We start from the raw sequence: 22,759 nt of genomic DNA on the forward strand, positions 1-22,759 counted from the left end.
AATGTATTTAAAAAAAATGTTGAAAACGAGTCAATATCTGTGACTGAAGAAATCACCTAAGATACTGTGATTTAAACACATAAAAGTAAACAGAAGACAACAAAACAGACATTTATGAAGATGACTGATAAAAACATAGCTCCCCGCAGTCATTAATGATATAAACCTGCATGTCAGGTTCAGTCCTCATTATAGTTTGGGACACTTGTTGTAAAAGATGTTAGAAGACTTGAGTTTTCAGGATGATTTTGAATCTTACCACGGGGTAAAGGAAAACTTTCCTCTATGAAAGACATATGTCAATGACATTGCCTGCAAGTAGTCAGATCTCAGTCTAGTTGAAAAGTCATTCCAAAGTTTTGCCAGGTTTGGGTTTTTAATCCACCGCTAGATGGCGCCAACACTCAACAGCATGAGTTTACTGGACACGAAGGAGTTAAACAATACGACAGCGAAACATTTTATTTCCAGGTAACTTCCTTCTCGGTGCGGACTTCCTGACACGGGAGAGAACAGAAATAACTTAGATATTCAAAATCTTAGCCCATTTACTTTTGACGTTAGTTCGTTTTCGCGTTTTAAACCGGTTAACGTGGCTAACGCTCATAATGACTTAGCTCGTGCGGTTGTCATGGTAACTGTCGGCTAAATGTACCCCACCACGGCTAGCTAGCTAACAGCCTAGTGTTTAGGCTGATGGTCCCAGGATGAGGAGACTCACGAAGAAGAAGGCATTGACTCTGGTGAAGGAGCTGGACGCTTTTCCTAAAGTGCCCGAGAGTTATGTGGAGTCCACAGCCAGCGGTGGGACTGGTGGGTACAAATCAAACCGACCTTTTTTTCTAACTTTCATTTACAAACTCTCATTAAACTTCCACTTCCTACAGTGTCTTTGATAGCTTTCTCCTTCATGGCTGTCCTGGCCTTCCTGGAGTTCTTTGTGTACAGAAACACATGGATGAAGTATGAATATGAGGTGGACAAAGACTTCAGCAGGTAGAAAATAAGTTCAGACAACTTTAAAGTGGGTTTGTTTTTATGTTCCAAGTTAACTAACTTTTTTTTTTTTTTTTTTTTTACAGCAAACTTAAAATAAATGTGGACATCACAGTGGCCATGAGATGCCAGTGTAAGTACAGTACACCAAAACTTAATGGCCAGACTAACATGATTAAACCATCCATCCATTATCTTTACTCACTTCTTCCTTATCGGGTCATGGGGGTCACTGGTGCCCATGTCCAGCCATCACTGTACAAGAGGCAGGGGACACCCTGGACAGGTCTCCAGTCCATCACAGGGACACATAGAGACAAACGAGACAAACAGCCATTCACTCTTATCACTCTCACCTAGGGACAATTTAGAGTTACCAATCAGCCTAACATGCATGTTTTTTGGACTGTGGGAGGAAACCGGAGTACCCGGAGAAAACCCACACATGCACAGAGAGAACGTGCAAACTCCACCCAGAAAAGCCCCCGGCTGGGATTTGAGCAACAAACGGCAGCGCTACCAACTGTACCAGCATGCCACCCTACATGATTAAACCATTTAATTTAATTCACCGTTTTAGTTTAGGGTTTAGTTTTGTGGTGGAACAATATTTTGTGACCAAAAAAGTTCACATATTTGCTCCATGACTAATTTTTTTTTCATGTTATGAGCGCTTTTACAGAAAATGGGTTAAACTGACCATTGTTTTATTAATGAGTGTGTCTGAGGGTCAGATGAACTGCTCAGTAATGTTGTGTACGTATTGTTTTAAGTGTGTGTGTGTGTGTGTGTGTGTGTGAGGGGGAGATGGCCCGTTTAATCAGATAATTTTTTTAAGTAGAAATAATTTGAATTGTAAATTTCCACTGTCCAAACAAAAAGTGTCACGGTTATGCTCTTTTAAAGTTCAGCACAAAGTTTGTAAACCATATATGATTCTGTATGTAAATATATTCAAAATGTAACATAAAATTGTAGATATTTTAATGATTAACCCATTTTTAATAAGATGCATTTTAGTCTTTAAGGAACAACACACAGCTAACTTTTAAAATCCTATAATAAGTCTTTGTTAGAATCTGTAGGAGTGATTGTATTCTATTAAAAAAATCTTTATATCTAATAGTTTTTCCTCATGGAGAATCATTCTCTATTAAAATAAAACAAAGTGATTATTTTAAGCTAGTTAAGCTTGACTTAATATGGACTGTTATGCTTTTAACTGTGGTTTCTGGTTTAATACAGATATCGGTGCAGATGTTCTGGATCTGGCAGAGACCATGGTCGCCTCTGATGGTTTAAAATATGAACCAGTGCGTGTGAGATTTTTAAAAATTAATTAATAAACCTTATGCTGTATTTTACAATATCGAAACATCTTTGTTCTAGGCTGACGGGTATTTTTAATTTGATTTTTAGGTTAACTTTGAGCTACCGCCAGAGCAACGACTGTGGCACATGTAAGATTCAAATGAACCATCATCCCTGCGTTACTTATTTATTACATGCCATATGTCAAAAGTACACTCAAGCAAAAATTTGAAGGAAATGGTCAAAGCACTAACCATAAACCTGTTTTAAAAAGCTGTTGAATTGATTTAATCTCATGCAGTTATCTTTATGTTTTCCTCTCCTCCGTCAGGACTCTTCTACACATTCAGGAGCGTCTGAGAGTGGAGCACTCTCTGCAGGACGTGCTCTTCAAGACGGCAATGAAGGGACCTCCTCCTGCTTCGAGTCACAGGTGAGCACTTTAAGTTGATCTGTAGAAAAAAACACGATAAAACCTGGAAGTTGTGAGCACCTTTGTTTTCTCTTCTTCCTTAAGAGAGGACAGCACCAGTTCCCTCACTGCCTGCAGGATCCACGGTCACCTTTATGTCAACAAAGTGGCAGGAAATTTCCACATTACTGTTGGCAAGTATGTACTTGTAAATTGTTTCCAACGATATTTTAATACTTTAGACTCAGCGTTTGTCCCCTTGTTGATTTGAGCTGCAGCTTGTGGATAATATTTCATCTGTATAAAGGTCTGACCTTTTGATTCCTGTGCAGGTCCATCCCACACCCCAGAGGTCATGCTCATCTCGCCGCATTGGTTAGCCACGACTGTGAGATTATCTTTCTGACAACTCCATATATTTTGTAAACATGGCTGTCATCATAACGTATTCAGCTGAGGCTGATCACTTCGGTTTGTTGTGTTTCAGCTTACAACTTCTCCCACCGGATTGACCACCTGTCTTTTGGAGAAGCCATTCCTGGACTTATCAACCCTCTGGACGGCACGGAGAAAATCGCCCCTGATTGTGCGTCCGTGTTGTCAAACGAACGGGCAGTTTTACGATTCAGTTTTGAGCTTCTTAGAAAGGATTTTAAGACAATTTTTCTGATCTCTGGCAGTAAAAAGACAATTATTACTTCTTTGTTTGTAATGTGTTAAAATTTATTGTGGTTTCTTTTGATTCTTTGTCTCTAGCTAACCACATGTTTCAGTACTTCATCACCATTGTGCCCACCAAGCTGAACACCTACAGACTGTCTGCAGAAACACATCAGTACTCGGTCACAGAGCGTGTACGTTTTTAAACGCAGTATATGAGCGGTTGAGTCAGTGTCACGGTGATTAATGTTTGTATTCTTGTTTTTCTGCAGGAACGAGCGATAAACCACGCTGCAGGCAGCCATGGAGTCTCAGGGATCTTTATGAAATACGATATCAGCTCGTTGATGGTCAAAGTCACCGAGCAGCACATGCCTCTCTGGCAGTTTCTTGTGAGACTCTGCGGCATCATCGGAGGCATTTTCTCCACGACAGGTCTGTAAAGTAATACACATTTGTTTTATTAGCCTAGAATTATTAAAATAATTGCTGTTTTTTTTTTATGTATTTTTTGGCCAAATTCCTTTTTAATGCTACTTCCTTTTTTTAACATTTTAAAATGTTTATTTTTAAGTTTATGTCTGAGCATTAGAGCTAAATACACTGAACAAATAAAGACTTTTGTTTTTGCTCCCATTTTTTATGAGCAGAACTCAAAGATCTCACTTTCTTTACTTACACAAAAGGCCTTTTTCTCTCAAATGTTGTTCACAAATTTGTGCAAATCTGTGTTAGTGCGCACTTCTCCTTTGCCAAGATAATCCATCCACCTCACAGGTGAGCCTTAGGCTGACCACAATAAAAGGCCACTGTAAAATGTGCAGTTTTATCACAGCACAACACCACGGATGTTGCAGGGTTTGAGGGAGCGTGCAGATGGCATGCTGACTGCAGGAATGTCCACCAGAGCTGTTGCCCATGAATTCAATGCTCCTTTCTTCACCATAAGCCGCCTCCAAAGGCGTTTCAGAGAATTTGTCAGTACATCCAACCAGCCTCACAACCGCAGACCACGTACGACCACACCAGCCCAGGACCTCCACATCCAACATCTTCAGATCATCTTGAGACCAGCCACCTGGATAGGAGCTGCACCAATCAGTTTGCATAATCAAATAATTTCTGCACAAACTGTCAGAAACTGTCTCAGGGGGCTCATCTGCATGCTCGACATCCTCATCGGGGTCTCCACCTGACTGCAGGTCATCATAACAGACATGAGTGGGCAAATGCTCACATTCGATGGGAGTATGGTACGATGGAGGTGTTCTCTTCACAGATGAATCCAAGTTGACACTGTACAGGGCAGATGGCAGGCTGCATGTATGGTGTCGTGGGTGAGTGGTTTACTGATAACAACGTTGTGAATTGCGTGGTCCATGGTGACGATGGGGTTAAGGTGTGGGCAGCGAACACAGGTGCATTTTGAATGCACAGAGACACTGACGAGGTCCTGAGTCCTGTTGTTGTGCCGTTTATCCAGAACCATCACCTCATGTTGCAGCATGATAATGCACGGCTCCATGTTGCAAGGATCTATACACAATTCATGGGAGCTGAAAACATCCCAGTCTCATGGCCAGTATGCTCACTGGACGTCACCCACTGAGCATGTTTTGGATGCTCTGGGTCGGCATGTACAACAGCATGTTCCAGTTTCTGATAACATCCAGCAACTTCACACAGGCACTGAAGAGTGGACCAACCTTCCACAGGCATCAACAACCTGATCAACTCTATGAAGATGTGCTGCACTGGGTCGTTTCTTTCAGCTGCTCCCGTCTTCAGGGGTCACCACAGCAAGCAAACTCACATGAATGATTTGGCAATTTGTTTTACGCTGGATGCCCTTCCTGACGCAACCTGGGCTAGAACCTGCAACCTCAGGATTACAAGACCGTAGCACTGACCACCGAGCTACCACAGCTCCCAGGCAAATGGGGGTCACACCAGATACTGACTGGTTTTCTGACCTCCCCAATACAGGAAAATCACATTTTAGAGTGTCTTTTTCATCAATCCTGGTCTAATCAGCATCTTGATATGCCACAGCTGTGAGGTGGATTATCTCTGCAAAGAAGTGCTCACCAACACAGATTTACACCAGTGAACAATATTTGAGAGAAAAGGTCATTTGTGTACGTAGAAAGTCTGATCTTTGAATTCAGCTCATGAAAAATGGGAGCAAAAACAAAAGTTGCGTTTATTTATTTTGTTCAGTATAATACATATAATAATGCAGTTATGAACAGAGTATTTGATCTTTTTAGTAAAATATTGATCTAAAATTTAATCGATGTAACGATGGAAAACGAATTGAAACCTGCACCTGAAACGAGATGCAAGACAAAGATGTATTTTTAAAAACGGCAAAAATTCACCAGAATTACGGAGTTATTTTCAATTAGTAAGGCGAGGTGTTTCCAAACATAACGAGTTACTGACAAGTGTGAGGTTTATGTTTTAGAAACTGTGACTTTGTATGAAATTCTTTTAATCAGCAGGAAAAATGAACAAAAGCCTAAAAATAATAATAATAATGACGCTTTATATTATTCATCTGCTTTGAAGTGAAGAGTGCCACTTCGATACATCTGTCAAATAAAAGGAAAACAAACGTATCTGATAATCAAAGCATTTCTTCAGTTTGTCTGGTTTCCCTCCAGATGTGCACAGATGTTTCAGCTGACTCTGTTTCTTCACAGGAATGATCCACAGCATGGTGGGATTCTTGGTTGATGTCATTTGCTGTAAGTTCCAACTGGGAGCCTACAGCCGTCTGAATGTAAGAGCGAGCCTCGTTGGTATCTGTAATAAAAATGTAACTTTTTTTATTCTCCTTTTGATTTTACTAACAGTCCCCCCCCTCCCCCCCTCTTTCTGAAGGATTCTCTGACCGCACAGGGAGGTGGTCAATCTGTGCTTCCTCCAGGAGATTACTCTCAGTAATGAGACCACCGCTCTCATTCTGACCCACAAACGATGACGGCAAAATGTTTACTGTGACCCGGTTTTGGAATCTTCTAAAACTTTGGTGGCTCCGAGACGTGACGGTTCATCATTACCTCCACCAATACCAACTTTCTGTTCTCGTCACTGGGAAGCTGCTCTGAAAATGTCCACACTGATGGTTCCAGTGGGCTTATTTTACACCCCCCAGTTATTTATTTAGTCTAATTTGAGGTGCACAGTTGACCTCTCGACGTCACAGTTTAGTTTTAGATGTACATTTAAAACAGCTGAACTTCTTCAGAATCTTGTGTTCATCGTCTGACGACCTGAAACTTTACACTGAAATGTCTGAACTGAGAAAAAGAAATAAACGGTGCGGGGTGTCATTTAAAGATGCTGCTGTGTTCAGTGATTCAGTTTCAGCCTGATGATCCATTCTTCCTCTTAATTTTGGTTGCATCAACTTATTCTGATAAATGACACATCTGTGATGTTTAACTTGGGCTCATTCCAGTTACGGAGCTCTGGAAGAGCTTTTGTGACGTGTGGAAGATGTACAAGGCTCTAAACACTTGTTTTAATCCTAGTTTAAAAAAAAAAATGCACATTTCTAAACAAAAAATATTCTGAAGTGAACATCTGAGGTTTAGTCACCAGAACTGTTCAAGTAAAAGACTCTAGAAAAGAATATTTTTACACCATGTCAAGAGTTTATTTGACAGTATTTCAGAATATCTTTCAGTAAACAAGTTTTTTATTTTTTTTAGCAAAATGTAATATATCAGTACTGTCGCATTTCATAAAAATAGTTGTTCACGTCTTTGAAACTACAGTATCAATGATACAGTAAACCATATTTGTAGGAATACAGCTGTACAAGGTGAATATTACACAATCAACACTACACAATTATACTGGATCTCAAATGGGGGGGGGGGGGGGTATGAACATACCGTCCTTCACAGGCTCAACGCAGATTCTTTTGTTGTTTCTGTGTATAAAACCAGTCCCGGCAGGCAGGCGGGGGGGGATGGGGGCGGCCTTGATGGATGACTTTTCTAAATGCTGATATTTGTACCCACAGTAAACACATTTCTACCGCCTACGGACACGTCCTTTGCTAACCTGGCAACAAGTCTTCATGGCAGACCAGTTTGTTCTTCTTGAAATTGTCATTTTACTGCAAATACAAATCAGTCCTGGTGATGCAGACAGAGTCACGATGTGGTCCTCGAAAAGGCTGGTGGGTCGTTGCAAATGGTGAAGGGCATCTGGATGGAGAAATCCTGGAGAGCGACTCCACCTGGAGCGTCTCAGTTTAATACGACCCAAGATCTGATCAAACGAAATTAACCTTTTCCAGTTTCGCCGATCGTTTAAAACCTCGGATTCAGATGTTATGGACGCTGGCAAACGTGTTCCTACAGAACGGATAAAAGTAAAATACATGAACCGTGGTCCACTCGTGGTCCTGACAAACCTCGACATTAGTTCGAGAAGAGGATGTGATGCTACAGGCTACATTTGTCCCTCCCCTCCGAACGTTGAGTGCATCAAGATGTACAAACTGCTGGACGTCTACAAACTCCACAGCTCAGCGGTTTGGCTGACGTGTGCGTCATCGCCGATTTCCCTTAAAAACAAGTGGCAACAGCTCTGCATCAGTTTGAGTAAGGCACTCCGCCTCGCCTCAGAACCAGTGAGCTCCTCTTCCCGCTCCCACAGTGATGTGGTACACTTAGCACAGTAAAAAGGCATAGAAATAGACTGGACAAAGTTTTCCTGTTGGGAGTTGAATGAATACACACAGCTTGTAACTCTGCATGGTTGAAGTGATGGAGGTACCAGTACGAGTTCTTACTAAGCTGACTGGGAAAAACTAAATAAAATAAAATAAAATTCTGTCTTGGAGCAGTTTCTCTTTCTTTTTTTTTTTTTTTACTTTTTAAAATTTGTACAATGTATCTAACTACAACACTGCCTCCAAACAAACAAAAGCACCCAACAGGCGACTTTTTTTTTTTTTTTAAGTTTACCAAATGTACATAATTTTCACATCTTTGTAATTACAGTATGTAATATATCCGTAGGCATGTAGCGTATGTAGAGCTGTGACTGCAGTTTCAGCGGCGCCGCCTCCATCCGACACAACGATAAATCTTTCATTTTCACAGAGAAATGGAGCAAAAGTGAATCGCTTGCGCTTCGGCATGTTTTCTTTCTTCAGCCGCGTTGAACCAGTCCAGATGCAGTGGAGTGTTAAAGGTGCAACGAGACATTTTGGCTCCGGTCAGAACATGTGAGGGCCTTCATCAGGTTAATATTCTGCACGTTGCCCTGTTCGTTAAGGTGGCAGGTGTAATAATCCTTTATAAAGGAGACGAGAGATGGAAGAGAGAAACAGGACGGAGAGGCCAAGAGATGCTTTTCTGGTCTAGAACAATGATCCGGTCCGAACCAGTTCGAGCCGTTCTACCTGCTTACCGTGGAGGTCCAGGACCGTAAGGTGCCAGGCAGTTTGTCAGAGCCGGGGACGTTCCAGGGTCCCGGGGAGACCGCTGCGCTCCTCGCTGGAGGGTCTTCAATTGTTTTCACGGGGCAGCGAAGCCCACTGTTCTTCAGCCTCTCCTGGAGGCTCACGTGTCCGTCCCCCCCTCCAGGAGTCGCTCCGTTCAGGTCCACGGTCACGTAGGGGTCCCAGGGCGTAACGGAGCTCGCCGCCTGTGTTTGTCGGCCCTTTCTCTCACAGCAGGGGGAGCAAATCTCCCTTCTCTCATTACACCGCCCCACAACAGCTTTGGGAGGCAAAGCCCGGAGCTGGTTTTCACCACGAGTCGCCTCTCCAGACCACTGCGCGGCCCCCTGTCCCCTTGTGATGCATGTTTGCTCGGTGGACCTGCCACCTGCAGCCCTTCTAATGGAGCTGTGGTCTGTCAGCAGTGGAGCGGTGTCTGCCGTGCACACTTTGGCCTCTGGGTGGAGTCGATGAGGGGATTCAGGGGCTGAAGCTGGATGAGATGGGAGCAGAGGACTCAGATGAGGTTCCACCGTCACTTCCTGCAGGGCAGAGTGGGCTGTAGAAAGGGAATCCCAGGGGCCGGCACAGTCTATCAAGAGGACAAAAAGAGAACCTTAAGAAATCTGAGGTCAAAAGAAGAGCACAAACATGCACAAGCAAAAATAAATTAAAAATTTGATCAGAAACGTCAAAGTCTAGCTCAAACCAGGCAAACGTGCATGCACAAATTTCCTCTCGACTTCACTGATCCTAAGCAGCTTAGGAAACATGGCTTCCACACAATCTTCCTCCATGAATCAGCTTCATCTACAGCTTCTCTTCAAACCATATCGCTCTCTTACCACAGCATACAAACAGAAGATTCAAACTGGGTTATTCCACCCATGCAGAAATGACCACACACTGTAAACTGCATGCAGAAAACACACAGATTAATCAGTATGGAGAGAAAGGCATGCAGTTTTCCACAAACCGTGTCTTTAGAGTGGCCCATTAAGAAGAAATAGGGGGAGCTTAGTGTGTCACCTTTCATGCACATGGAGAGGTTGGAAGGTACCATTCCTAAAGGAAGGCAAGTAAAAGCCTATAGCGATCATTAGACTTAAAGCAGAGCGGCTACAAAACATGAAGACCTCAGAACAGGTTGTTACGTGTTTGATTAAAAACAGACGAGATTGATTTCAGGTGACAAAAAAATAAAAAGCAAGAAGAAGAAGAAGAAATGTGGAAAGACATTTATGGATGTTAATATGTTTCAGAGTAAAATATCAAGGGAAAGTAAGCCTGGTTAAAAATCTGTAAAGCTGACCATTTATTGAATAACAGAAGGGCGACAGTTTGAGGGTTTTGTTTGTGCCGAAGATAAAACCCACCATATTCTGGCACCTGGCCTGTGCCTCTCTTCAGCAGCAGCCTGACCCGCCTGCCTCCTGCCTTTATGAGTTCGATGGCGCGAGCATGAGTCATGTCCCGAGTGCTGTCTCCATTAATTTCTATGATCTGATCGCCCACCTGGAGGAGACACACAAGGTGGACTTCAGTCAGCCTGTTTGTCCGGGGGAGGTATTTATGCTCAGATTTGTTGAGTAAAGTACGCAGATTAAAGTGCTTTGTTTACATCGAGTACGTACCCACATTTCATAAACGTGCACGAGTATATCTGGAAAACTACTGAAGCTAATGATTTTAAACTGCAGCATACAGTAAAGTTCAGGATAACCTCTTCATGTTTTACTTGATGGTTTATAATGAGTACCTTTAAGAAACATATCAGTTTACTGAAGTAAATATTAAATACTTTATGTTTTAGATGTTAAATGTACCAGAGCAGGGATCTTTGTTTAGTTTAGACAAATTCTGTGAAGCCAAATTTGTTTTCAAGAAACAAAGGTTATCACATCTTTCTGTCTGTTTTCAAATATCTCTATTAGGGATGCACAATATTATCGGCATGATATCGGTATTGGATGATATTAGCGATAAAGTTAAATATCGGACATTGGCCATTCCATCAAAATAACTCACTGATATAAAAGGCATTGCTTTATATTATATATATATATATATATATATATATATATATATATATATATATATAGTGCTGTTTTTGTATGACAACCCAGTGATAAGGATGCCTGCAGCGCCAGCACGTTATGACATCACGCGCGCCATTGAGTTTACATTTGTGAACATTTACACATTTGCACTGTTTGAGTGTTGTCATTGTGTTAGAGAGAGTAAATGTCATGGATAAATTTGACATTAAACATAATCCATGTTGAAGTGTTACATCATTTTCATCCCCCTTTTTGGCATCTGCATTTGGTAGCAGGCGAAATTGACAAAGAGCATGCAGAATAATGTAGTATTTTAATCCTACAGCAGAGAAAGCTATGTAGTCTCTGTAAGTAGGTCTTGGGGGAGAAATATCTGTATCGGTATTCGGCCCAATAAGTTTTAACATATCGGCCAAAAATCCAATATCGTGCATCCCTAATCTCTATAATTTATCTTTACCAGCCACAGTTCTCACCCTCATCCTTCCGTTTCGTATTGCAGGGCCATCCTCTGCAAGCCGCAACACAAACAGGTCCATGCTGTACTCTCTGCCCCCCCGGATACTGAACCCAAACCCCTTTGTGCTTTTTTCCAGCTCCACCGTGAAGTAATCGTAGTCCTGCAGATCAAAACGAAGACTCAGATTAACTCCATGCCAAAAGTAATGACTGGGATTAATTTATCTGCATACAACAGAAGACAGTGTGTTCAACCTGCGGTCTGAAGTCCGCTGGGATTCCCAAAGGAAACTGAGCAGCTGCAGGGTGCTGCCTGAAGTCCAGCAGGCCAGGGGGGTGTCTGTAGTCCAGCGTGGGCGGCTGGCGATAATCAGTCACCGGTGGGTGACGGTAGTCAACAGGAGGCTGCCGATAATCAGTGAACGGAGGATGACGGAAGTCAGGCTTGACGTCCTGCCTTGCTTTTACCTCTGACCTGAAATCAGACAAAAAGTCAAGAAACGATTAGGAACACGTGTGAATGTCTTTATTTTAGAGTAACACTGAACTTAGAATACTGACGGAGGATTACTGCTTGTGTACAGGCAGAGTGGATGACAATCTGAAGGTCGCGTCAGTCACTGGGATTTTACACACGGGATGAAAACATCAGCTCCACGTCTGAATGCTTTTATCAGGTTCTCACTTGAACAATGGGTATAAATCCACAGGTCTGAGAGCGAGTCTCCAGGTGTCTTAAACTGAAATATATACGCCTATCAAAGTAAGAGCTCACACTTTCATAGTTTTGACACGTAACAGGCTCTGATTGCTGAGCTCCTAAATTATGGAAGAGAGGCCATATGGTAAATTATTCACAGACACTCAAAGCGCTAAGTGGTGTTATGCAACCGGACCAACCTGAGGCCAAGAGTCTGACCAGGACTCAAACGATCTGCAGTTGCAGGTTTTCCTGTCGAGCCAAGAACTCAGTGCACGTTTTGGATCTTAGGAGGAGCAAACCAAACCCGAACAATTCTCTGTATTGTCTCACCTGCCGTCGTGAAGATAGAGCTGCGGAGGGATGCCAGGAGTCTGGGTGATGGGGTTCTGCTGGGTTCCAGCTGGAGCGGGCTGGGAGGCTGCTGGTGCTGGAGGCCCAGTCACCATTTGGTTTGTCTGAGCTGGTGTCTGGCCAGGCTGGGCCGGCGCTTGCCCTGGCTGAGTGGCCGTTTGGCCCGACTGAGGAGCCATTTGGCCTGACTGGGCGCCTCCTTGGCTTGGCTGGGCTACAGGGTTGGGCTGGGTCTGGGGGCTGTGTTTCTCTGAGTTCGGTCCAGATTGGGAGCCTGTGATTGACAGGAGGTGAGACACAAACCTGAGTGGCCAAATCTGTGTATAATATTCCTACATGAGCACTCAAAGATTCCAAAAGACCCCGACGAACAGATTAAGTCCTGATTTAACAGTTTCCACTCACCTTCCTCTGGTATGATGTGCAGCGTGACCGTTAATCCAGCGTCTTTAATTAGTTTGACAATATCGGCATGTGGCATGCTGATGATGGACTGTCCGTTCACAGCCAGGATCCGGTCACCAACCTTCAGCTTCCCACATCTGTCTGCAGGGCTTCCTTCAATGATGCGTCCAATTTTATGGGGCACAGCTGGAGACAGACGACAACAACGTTACCGTCACTGCCGAGGTTCTCACGAAGACGCCAAAACCTCACAGTGACAATTAGACGTGGTCCAGAAGGAGCCTCTGCAGTTTTAACTGTGCAAAGGAACGAGCTTTTACTCAACAAGTCTGGGACCCCGTTAAGAGATATAAAATATCAAAATGTCATCAGATATCTTCTAGATAGAAACTTACATTTGAAAATGTTTGCTTATGGCATATTTTCAACTTAATTGTTATAAAAAAAAACACTCAGTATAAATGTACAAAGATGGTCTTCTGGTTGTGAAGACAGCACTGTGATGGACTTGACCTGTCCAGAGTGTACCCCGTCTCTCCTTATGTTTGAAGAAGCCAGATTTAAAAGTTTTAAAGCGTCTTTTGACACGACGTATGCATGAATTAATAATTAACCAGAGAAACTACATTTCCTACCAAAATGCACTGTATTTGCTGATTGCTGAATGGTTTTTGCTGAAAGCTGCTGAAGAACATGAAACCAGCTGAAAGGGTTTCATCACTAAACTGTTGATGTGAGTTGAATTTGAACAGCTATTTGCAGAAAGCAAGAAAATAAAAGCAGCAAGCAGAAGAAAAACAGCAGAAATGTGTTTTAAAAAAGCTGAATGGGACAGAAATGTAGCAGAAACGAGCAGAATAAGCTGAAATAGGCAGAGGATGAGTATATGATAAAAAAAAGTCTTAAATTAGCAACAACAACAAAAAAAGAGCAAAAAAAGTTAAAATAGGGAAAAAAGTGGCTAAAAAAGCAAAAACAAAGCTGAAATTAGCGGAAAGAGGCTTAAAAAGCATAAAACGTTGAAATTATTCAAAAGAATCAGAAAAAGGCTAAAATTAGCAGAAAATTTCCTAAAAAGTAGCAGAAAACAGAAAAAAAAAAAGAATGTTGCAGACAAAAGTTGACAGGAGCGTAAAAAGCTGAAATTAGCAGAAAGAAGCTGAAAAAAGCTGACATGAGCAGTAAAACAGTTTAAAAGTGTTTGAAGGAGTGAAAAGAGCTCCAATCATTTTCCAAAAGAAAAACGTGGCTGAATAAGCTAAATAATTCAAAAAGTTTAAATTGCACAAATACCAAGTCATTGCAGGAATGTGCTGAACGAGCTGAACGCTCTGATAAATAAATTACTGAAATAACACAAAAATTACGGAACGAGTTACAACATACGGAAGAAAAACGGATCTCAACACAGAGTGATTGAAAAATGATATAAATACACACGTATTTATTTATACACAACCCAACTGTCGTACAGTCACTTCTCTTTAGCTCATCGCTCTGCGACTTACTGATGACCGCGGCGTTCTCAGGCCTGTTCAGGGAGCTGATGATGACGAAGCCGAAGCCTTCGTTCTCCTTGCGGTTAATGACCACGTCGCTGGTGTGCACGGCGGAGCCCTCCGTCAGCGAGGCGACGACGGAGATGGTGGCGGCTGCGGTGGCTGGTGCCGAGGCTGCGTCGCTGCGTGGAGAGCTGTGCTGCGTGGACACTGAGCCGGGGCTGCGGCCGTTTACCGGACAAAGTTCACCTGGAGGAAACGAGCTCAGAGTTACCGTCACAGTCGATTCAAGCACAGTGTCTGTTTGGAAAGTAAAAAAACAAAACACAACACTGGCTGCACAACAAACAAACAATGGTCTACAGACACAGAAAAGGTGTGGGAGAGAAGTACACAGTGAAAAGCGCAGCCTGTCCTGCCGTCTCGATCGAGCGTGGATAAAATGAACCAAAACAAACAAAAAAAGAGCAAAGGAATAGCGCACGTCCTCACCAGGCATTTGCACCCTCCTTCTCACAGTCAAGCTGACTTGACCGTTGCGAGCGGCCGCGTGCATCAAGTCTATCACGTATTTGTGCGGTTTCCCAGCAACCACATTCTTATCCACCGAAATCAGCTCGTCCCCGGGTCGAAGGCGCCCGTCGCGCTCAGCGGGAGTGTTCTCTATGATAGCGCCAATAACAATCTGTACAAAGACAATCAATATTAGCAGCGTAGATGAAGGTGAAGAGGATGAGAAGGAGACAGAGGAATCACACATAAAAAGGTTTATTGTATTATCTTGTAAGCTATGTTTGGATGATGTAACCCTCCTAATATTCTGCAGCCAAACTCCCCCGGGGTCACAGACAGCATGCTGTTACAGATAGCAAGGCAACACTTCAGTATGGGCGGCTCTGCGCAGCTCGAGGGTGAGGACTTGTGTGTCTGGAGGACGGGGCGTTTAGTTTGGATGAAGAGTGCGAGGTCAGATCAGCTGGTGTGTATGAGGTTAAAGATGCGAGTGGTCCAGCCCGTCCCATACGAGCCTTGTCACGGGCGTCCGGACTCACAGCCTGCACGGCCTCGTCTCCCCCCAGGATGCGGAAACCGAAGCCCGTCTTCTCCCTCAGCAGGTGCACCTCCACCTCCTCGTACTCAGGACCTGACAGGTGGAGGCAAACAACAAGATTTAACATCTACTGAGCCAACGCCGAGTCAGTGTTCATGATATTCTTCTCCTGATGCTGTTTTTCCTCCAGTCGAACTACTTCTGCACATTTTGTGATAGTTTAGCCATTCATATATGAAAATGTTCTCCTCAGTCAGTCAGGAGACGAGTGCTAGGACTTCTGAATTTTTAACTTTTATACTTCTCAAATATTTAAAAACACCTTTTTCATAAATACACATGAAAATTTATTTAACTTGTTCATAAAATGTTCTCAGTGAAATCTGCTACAGCTAACTTGCTCTATTTTTGTCTAGTAACACTTAGCTTCCATTTAGCTACATTTAGCTAGCCTATTGCTATTATTAACTAGCCTTTTGCTACAGTTAGCTAGTAATTTACTACTTTTAGTTTGCTATTCTCTATCTAAACCTTTTAGCAAAATTTTGCAGCCTTCAGCTAACCATTTACTGTTTTCATTGTTTAGCTACATTTTTGCTCCTTGCTACCTTTAACTGGCTTCTTGCTCCTTTTAGATAGATTTTTCTACATTTAATTAGCCTTTTGCAACTTTTAGTAACTACTCTCTACTTATACCTCTTAGCTAACTTTTGCATGCGTTAGGTAGCATTTTGTTATCTTTAGTTAGCCTTTTTGCTACGTTTAGATGTTGTTTTTGTTTGCTACTTTTGCAAGTATGTTGCACGTTTCAGCTTTTGATTCGTGTTTTGCTTTTATTAGCTTTACCATCTCACTTTCAGCATATTCAGAAAACACCAGCAGATATTCGGCTCTTAAGCCTCACAATGCTTTCTCACAGGAAACCCACTTCCTCCAGTTGTTTATATTCATTCTTATGAACAGGCGAATGTTTTCTGCTCTTACGCCTGCTCTCGTAGATTGCCCTGGACTTCTCGTACAGATCGTATGGGTCGGGCTTGTTGAGATCGAAGCCCTCGGTGGAATCGGGCACCGATGTGCGGTGTTGTGGCTGGTTTGGGAAAGGTGTGCCAGGTGGTAAAACACGGCCTGATGGGTTGGCCTGAGGGCTGCCCTGTGGGTCCCACTGACCGAGAAATAAGAAAAACAACAACAAACTGTCATTCAGTTGCACATAATGTGCACTTTTGTATTGTAAAACGGATAAAAACTTCTGCAGGATTGATATACTTTGTTGATATTTAATCCCATCTAAATCATATTTGATTTTCAGGTTTTACAAATTTAAATCCCCCAAAATGCCTCTTTTTCATCAAGTGTACACAAAAACAGCCTCTGCATTCATCAGCCCTAAACAGGTACAAATGTGAAGTCACGTTAGGCGTGGGAGCTAAATTTAGTTACATGTGCTGCTGTGATTGGATAACGCAATAAGAAAAATAAACCTTTCAGAGCCAGGGCAGGTGTGAACATGAGTTTAAATAAACGTTCATATTTCCAACCTGATGGAAGCAAAATTGATGCAGTCTGAACCTTCTGCCTAAACAGAATGAGAGCTGATTGTACGAGCAGCAACAGGTGCAGATTAAATCAACGCAGCTTCTCTCTGGTGGCTGAGAGGTGAAACGTGATGAGATCAGACCAATAAGGAGGTCAGGAGAGGCCGGCACTTTTCATACCTCTGGAGTAACAGATTCTGTACTGTGCAAAACTCTTGAGTCGTACGCCTTGAGTCATACACTTTAATGTTCTCATCAGTTCTTCAGGCTTTCTAAAGGTTTTTCTTTTGAACCTTCAATGCGTTTTCACTAGTTATGGATCCAGAACTGAATTGATTTCATTTGCACTTTTGTCTTTGCTAAGGCACTTAACTCTGACACCCTTCAGGCGTAAAACAGCTCTAACGATCAAGAGATGACCCAGTGTTGAGTCCACGCTTAATGAACTGAGCAAAGAAACTACTTTAAATAGGCTCTTAAGGTATAATTCTACCAGCAGACTGCCACAAAGACACAATTTATGAAACCTACCAACGAGTTAGAAACAGATTAAAAAGAATTTTAGAAACAACAGGTTGATTTCTAAAGACTGTAGATCAGTGGTTCTTGAAGCTGAGGTTTGGGCTCCCACTGTGGGTCACAAAACACCAAGCTGGGGGCTTAGATATAAGCTGCAAAGCAAATAAAACGAGTGTAATACAAGTCAGAGCAGTTTGCTCCTATTTATTCAGCTGTTCAGTTATGTTAGCTGGAGTCTTTGTTTGTTTGACGGGTCCGAAGCTGAAAACTTTGGGAGTCACTTCAGTAGATGATGATGTTCACAGTTTACCTGCTGTGGATCAGTGGTCAAAATCCTTTTATTACACCATGACCTGGTTTTCTACAAGACTGATTTCTGAAGGACCAGACCTTCTCCACTGGTTTTTCTTTTCATCTCCTTTTTTTGAGGGTTAGCTTGTAGCTTTGAGACTTAGGTGCAGGAAAGACGCACAAATGAAAGCTACAGTTTTTCAAAATAAAACAAACAATAAGGCATATAAAAATAGTTCCTGCATAGTTTTTTTAAGGTTTGTTTTTGTGCATCCCAGCAGCAAATCATCCATGAACCAGTACCGACCCTCAGCCCGGTGGTTTGAGACCCCTGTTGGAGACAGTTTCTTAGACCAGACACTTCTTTTGTTGTCCTCCACTTGCCCACGTCTAACAAAAAACGTAACAACCTTTAAAGAAGAGCCAAAAAGTCAGAAGAACTGTGGAACACCAGAATGTCTGGCTCTTTGGAAACAAAATATAAAGAGTTTTGAGGTAACGTATGAGCAGAGAGAATCCTAAACCACAACTAAAGTTACATTTAATCCAGTCGTACCTGTTTTGAGGACTTCCATGGAGAGATGTGGCCTGTGGAAGAGAGAGGGAAACAGTAAACAAAACATCAGCAGACAGACTGTTAGGGAGATCATAAAAGGCAAAACCAACTATTAGGTCATATATGTACAAATATGTCTAATAAAGAGATGAATACTCAAATCTTCCACTCTAAAGTGACAACAATTCTCACGTGGCTGATTTCACTTTCTTCTATTTTGATGGTACATAACGCCTCTTAAACAGTTACGGCTGTTGCGTTTGTTTTCAACGCAATTACATCATTAGCTGTAGGCGAAAGCACATACTTCCACCTCATATCATGCACACTTTATTTTCTGCAATCCCCATTTTATCTGGATGAAAGAATCTGGAAGCACTATATCACCACAGCATGCCCATCAACACCGCTCCCCGTGACTCAGACTCTCAGACAAACTCATTTGTGCTGCAAAGACCCAGGCACATACATTTAGACGGGCCTTTTCCACCAAAGTTCAGCTCACAATATGTAATGAAGCCTACAGAAATCCTTTAGCAGATGTGGGCGCCTGTACATAACTCTTGTTTATTCTATATTTATGAGAATTCCTGAGAAATGTCAGAGAGCACGTGAGGGATATATTTATGGTACTACTCTCTAACTACAAGCGCCTGCTCTTTAGATGTATGAGGTGGAATCTGTGGAAACGGAGCAGAACGGCATCACTCTTTTGGAATCACCAAGCAATGAGCTTAAACGTAAAGAAAATTAAATACAAAAGATCATCAAGTGCTTGAACGAATCCAAAATGATCCATTTCTGTCATTACCTTCTATTTTATTTTCCCACACTTCTCTCATGGACAACTGAAGCCTGGAAATTCCCAGCTGTTTTGTAAACAAACATCTTTGGTTCTTGCCACGTTTGGTGTCATGCTCCATCTCATGAAAGCTGTGGGATCTGTTAGTGCCTGACGTACTTGAGAGTTACGCTCAGCTACTACTAGGCCTGTCACGATAAACAATAAATCAATTAATCGCATGATAAATGAAAATTATCGACCTCGTTTTCATTTATCGTCTTTATCGTTTCTTCGTGTCTCTCTCTTTCTACTGAAGACACTGGATGACAAAAGGCTCTGGTGCTTTCACTGACCTCTCCCTTTCTCTTTAAAATCCGTTTTAACCGTCCAAAATAGCATTTTGGGTTTGTTAAAAGCAGCTAAGCTGAGAAGCTAAGTTATGAGCTAAGCTAACAGGCCGACCTCGGGAAACAACCTCCGTCTTGTCAAAGCTCCAAAATTCACGGTTTAAACCCATGCCTTTATGTAAAAAGTTGTTCTTCTCTGCAAAAAGAAGCTGAGAACTTGTTTACTGATTTTTTATTAAAATATTTGTGTGAAAAATGCTATGCTAAAGAGCTCAAACCACACAGAGCGTCCGCCATTTTGAGAACTGAAAAAAAGGAAGAAGAGACAGCCCATGTCACATCAAGGGGCCTCCCTCCCATTTTTCTTAAAGAGACATACTGCTCACTCCCTCACTATCCATCCTTTGGTTCAAACAGGCTTATACTGCCATCCAGTGGTCAAAAAAAGGTACTACACACAAAAAATTAACCAACATTTCTTCTTAAATTTGACAATAATTACTAATTATTGTCAAATTTCAAACAACATTATCGTTTATCGAGATAATTTCTGAGACAATTAATCGCCAAGCAAATTTTGTTATCGTGACAGGCCTAGCTACTACCACACCTAATTTAGCTCAATATCTCTACAGCTGACTCAAGTTACAGTCGTTTTTGTGTTTGGTAAGGCCCACGGTGGCCATCTTGAATTGGGCCGACTCCAAAACTAAATCAGTTTTAGACACACATCCAATAATTAGACTGCTTAATGAGATATTGTGCTAACAAACACACAGGGAGCATCAAGATGTATTAACCTCTAATCTTAATCAGTTGTAGATGTACTTCCAGGGTCTGTTCCCTGGAAGTTTTAGTAAAATCTGAAATATAAGAGAACACATGTACACACAGACTCAGGCAAAACCATGATCAGCTTTTTGCCCTCAGCAGCAGGTGATAAAAACACTTTCATCCATGAAACATCCTGAAGGAGTTCAATCTGAAATGCTTCAGAAGCAGAGGGACAGCTCAGTGCGAGGCCTTCAGGGAACTTTAACAACTAAATCTCAAGAACAAAAATAATCTTTAACGATGCAACAAATGAGACCAGTATGAGCTACTGGTTCAGATTAAACACAGCCGTCTTCCTGGTTTCAGTTAAATGCAAATACAATTCAGCAGCATATGCATCAGATGTGCAGTGCATTCGGATGCGCACTGATTCACAAATGAGCGACTTTTTTGAGAGTCTTCACGTGCGCCCTCTCTCTGGCTCGCTCAAGTACAGCCGTCTGGCGGGCCAGAACTCGCAGACTAGCCTGCAGAGTTCTGGATGGGCCTCAGATCGGCCCGTTTGGCTCGCCTCAGCCTCCCGCCTGCATCCTCATTGGTGCTGCGAAGCGTTTCAGGTCTGTGGTTGGCTCCGCGTTAAACTGGACCGGAGCTGCGAACACGACCGGAGCTCAACAGAACTCTGGCAGAGCGCCCAAACATAAGCACACACAGTTGCACTCACAGCAGAAGTCTGACACCGAGTCTGTGATGCACAAACAGCAGGGATGCTCTCAGTCACAGGTCTGAAATCATCGGGATTATTGGTAATCTGCACATAAACTGTACAACTAACAGTCCTGACCTACTGAACATCTGAATCACGGAGCAGAGAGGACACACACACAGAAAGTGAGGCAATGAAACTCTTGTTGTGTGAGGCTGATATCCCCAGTGGGGCTGTTGTTTAGGCCAGGTTAAAGGAGGAAATGGCATTTTTGTGGTAAAGAGGAGAGTTTATCAGATTTAGGTTGGCACGTTGGAGGTTATTTATAGAAAACACTGTGAGTTTATGTGCAAACTCAAATAAAAAAGCCCCGTCTGTTCACGTGACGCTGCGTTAACAAACACCAGGGGGCGGATCGTGGCACTGCGCGGTCAAAAGATGTCCACAAGGCCGGGTGTAGGATCTCATCTGCTCACATCCTGTAGGTCTGCAGCGGCGTTCTCTAACGGTTTGTGCTCCTCGCCGACTCTGGAACACTAATTGGCTCTAATTGAATCAAGTTGCTGAGTAACTGAACGCAGCGTGCACATCCAGTTTGCTTGGCTGCGTGGAGGATTGGTACAGATCTGCAGACAAGGAGCGTAGAACCATCGTAAAATCAGCAAACCGGCCTTTAACATCAGGTAGTCGTGTAACAGGATCACTGAGCGCTAATGTCTTTGATAGCCTCTCATAATTCTTGTCACACATAAATTAATTAAACCTGAGATGCATACGAGGCTGATTACTTTCATCCTTTATTAAATACAATCCGTGAAAAGAGTGATGCAAATAAGAGCCCGTCTATGACTCCTCTTTACTGTCCTGATAGCATCTCAAACAAATTAACTCCTCACTCCTGGCAGTTAACTCTATAGAAACCAGAAGCTGCTGAAACTCAAAGAATCATTTTTATAAGGGCTGTTAACTTTGATCCATGAGGCTGAGTGGTGCTGTACGATTAGTCGGTGTGTGGTTAGGTCGGAGTGTTGGTCAGATGGCCCGGGGCTCTGAGGTGTAAGCAGCATGGAGAAAACCATCAAGTCAAATTCTAACCTCTGACCAGGACACCTTTGAGAGAATCACTGCAAGTGCACATGCCAAACAAATAAAGCCTACATCGTGTAGTTTAATTTCCTTGCAGGAGGCTAGAATGTAGAAGCGGGAAAATGGTCACATTTATTTTGTTCCAGTGATCCCGCGGTTTGAGCATTATGTTTCTCTGAATGAGGGTGAGCGCCTGCTTTCACTTGAAGAGACGGTAGAACGTCCACACGGTGCCGAACATCTTAAAGGTGACTTTGTCCGAACAGTAAAGAGCCGATTGCTTCGTATTCTGGTCTTGTTCCAAGCATCCCTGACCCGCAGGGTTAGATCGGAATGGATTTGTATGCAGAAACGATAAAAACGCAGTTTGAGGTCGGAGCGTTTTGGAGAGACAAACAACAGCCAGCCTTACCTGCTCAGCAGCTCGTCCTGAAACACTTCAGAGAAATACCTGCGTTTGTTTGAGACATCGCAGTGGGTGGGATTCAAACTGAACACCCCCACATTTTAAACATACACCCCTAACATGACATGTTTGCAACCTGCTGCATATAAAAGTACTTGTTGTTTTTATCTTCTTTTTATTGTAGAACACTTTATTTAAACAGTTTCTCCTGCAAGAAGGAAAAACATTAAAACTAAATATTCTTATAAACGCACTGAAAAAAACTGTGAAAAAGTTTGAAATAATTTAATGTGTTGGTAGTAATACGAATAATAACCCAGTGGATATGTACCTGATACCATAAGGGTATTTTCCTGTAGTGTACTTGGTATTTACAGG

General features: G+C 42.6%; 2 protein-coding genes across 2 annotated transcripts in view; one reads left to right on the plus strand and one right to left on the minus strand.

The window, feature by feature from the left end:
* The first annotated feature begins 475 nt into the window (after positions 1-475).
* LOC119415645 (endoplasmic reticulum-Golgi intermediate compartment protein 2) lies at positions 476-6,707 on the plus strand. Its single transcript, XM_037682803.1, has 13 exons — positions 476-813; positions 888-996; positions 1,083-1,129; positions 2,242-2,309; positions 2,416-2,456; positions 2,639-2,740; positions 2,825-2,917; positions 3,052-3,107; positions 3,207-3,305; positions 3,476-3,573; positions 3,652-3,814; positions 6,085-6,164; positions 6,266-6,707. The coding sequence occupies exons 1-13, from the start codon at positions 708-710 to the stop codon at positions 6,326-6,328; spliced, it is 1,125 nt and encodes a 374-aa protein (XP_037538731.1). The 5' UTR covers positions 476-707; the 3' UTR covers positions 6,329-6,707.
* Positions 6,708-9,302: 2,595 nt separating this feature from the next.
* LOC119416251 (membrane-associated guanylate kinase, WW and PDZ domain-containing protein 2) overlaps positions 9,303-22,759 on the minus strand; it is a 112,271-nt gene continuing 98,814 nt past the window's right edge. The window contains exons 12-23 of the mRNA XM_037683460.1: positions 18,279-18,310; positions 16,359-16,539; positions 15,376-15,467; positions 14,816-15,008; positions 14,333-14,572; positions 12,825-13,010; positions 12,399-12,693; positions 11,621-11,840; positions 11,383-11,526; positions 10,223-10,361; positions 9,823-9,911; positions 9,303-9,438 (exon numbers count right to left, since the gene is read on the minus strand). Of these exons, the coding sequence (XP_037539388.1) occupies positions 9,382-9,438; positions 9,823-9,911; positions 10,223-10,361; positions 11,383-11,526; positions 11,621-11,840; positions 12,399-12,693; positions 12,825-13,010; positions 14,333-14,572; positions 14,816-15,008; positions 15,376-15,467; positions 16,359-16,539; positions 18,279-18,310 (1,868 nt within the window). The 3' untranslated portion in view covers positions 9,303-9,381. The remainder of the gene's footprint in view (positions 9,439-9,822; positions 9,912-10,222; positions 10,362-11,382; positions 11,527-11,620; positions 11,841-12,398; positions 12,694-12,824; positions 13,011-14,332; positions 14,573-14,815; positions 15,009-15,375; positions 15,468-16,358; positions 16,540-18,278; positions 18,311-22,759) is intronic.

This window comes from Nematolebias whitei, chromosome 10 (assembly GCF_014905685.2).
Source record: "Nematolebias whitei isolate Nwh7 chromosome 10, NemWhi1, whole genome shotgun sequence".
Classification (NCBI taxonomy): domain Eukaryota; kingdom Metazoa; phylum Chordata; class Actinopteri; order Cyprinodontiformes; family Rivulidae; genus Nematolebias; species Nematolebias whitei.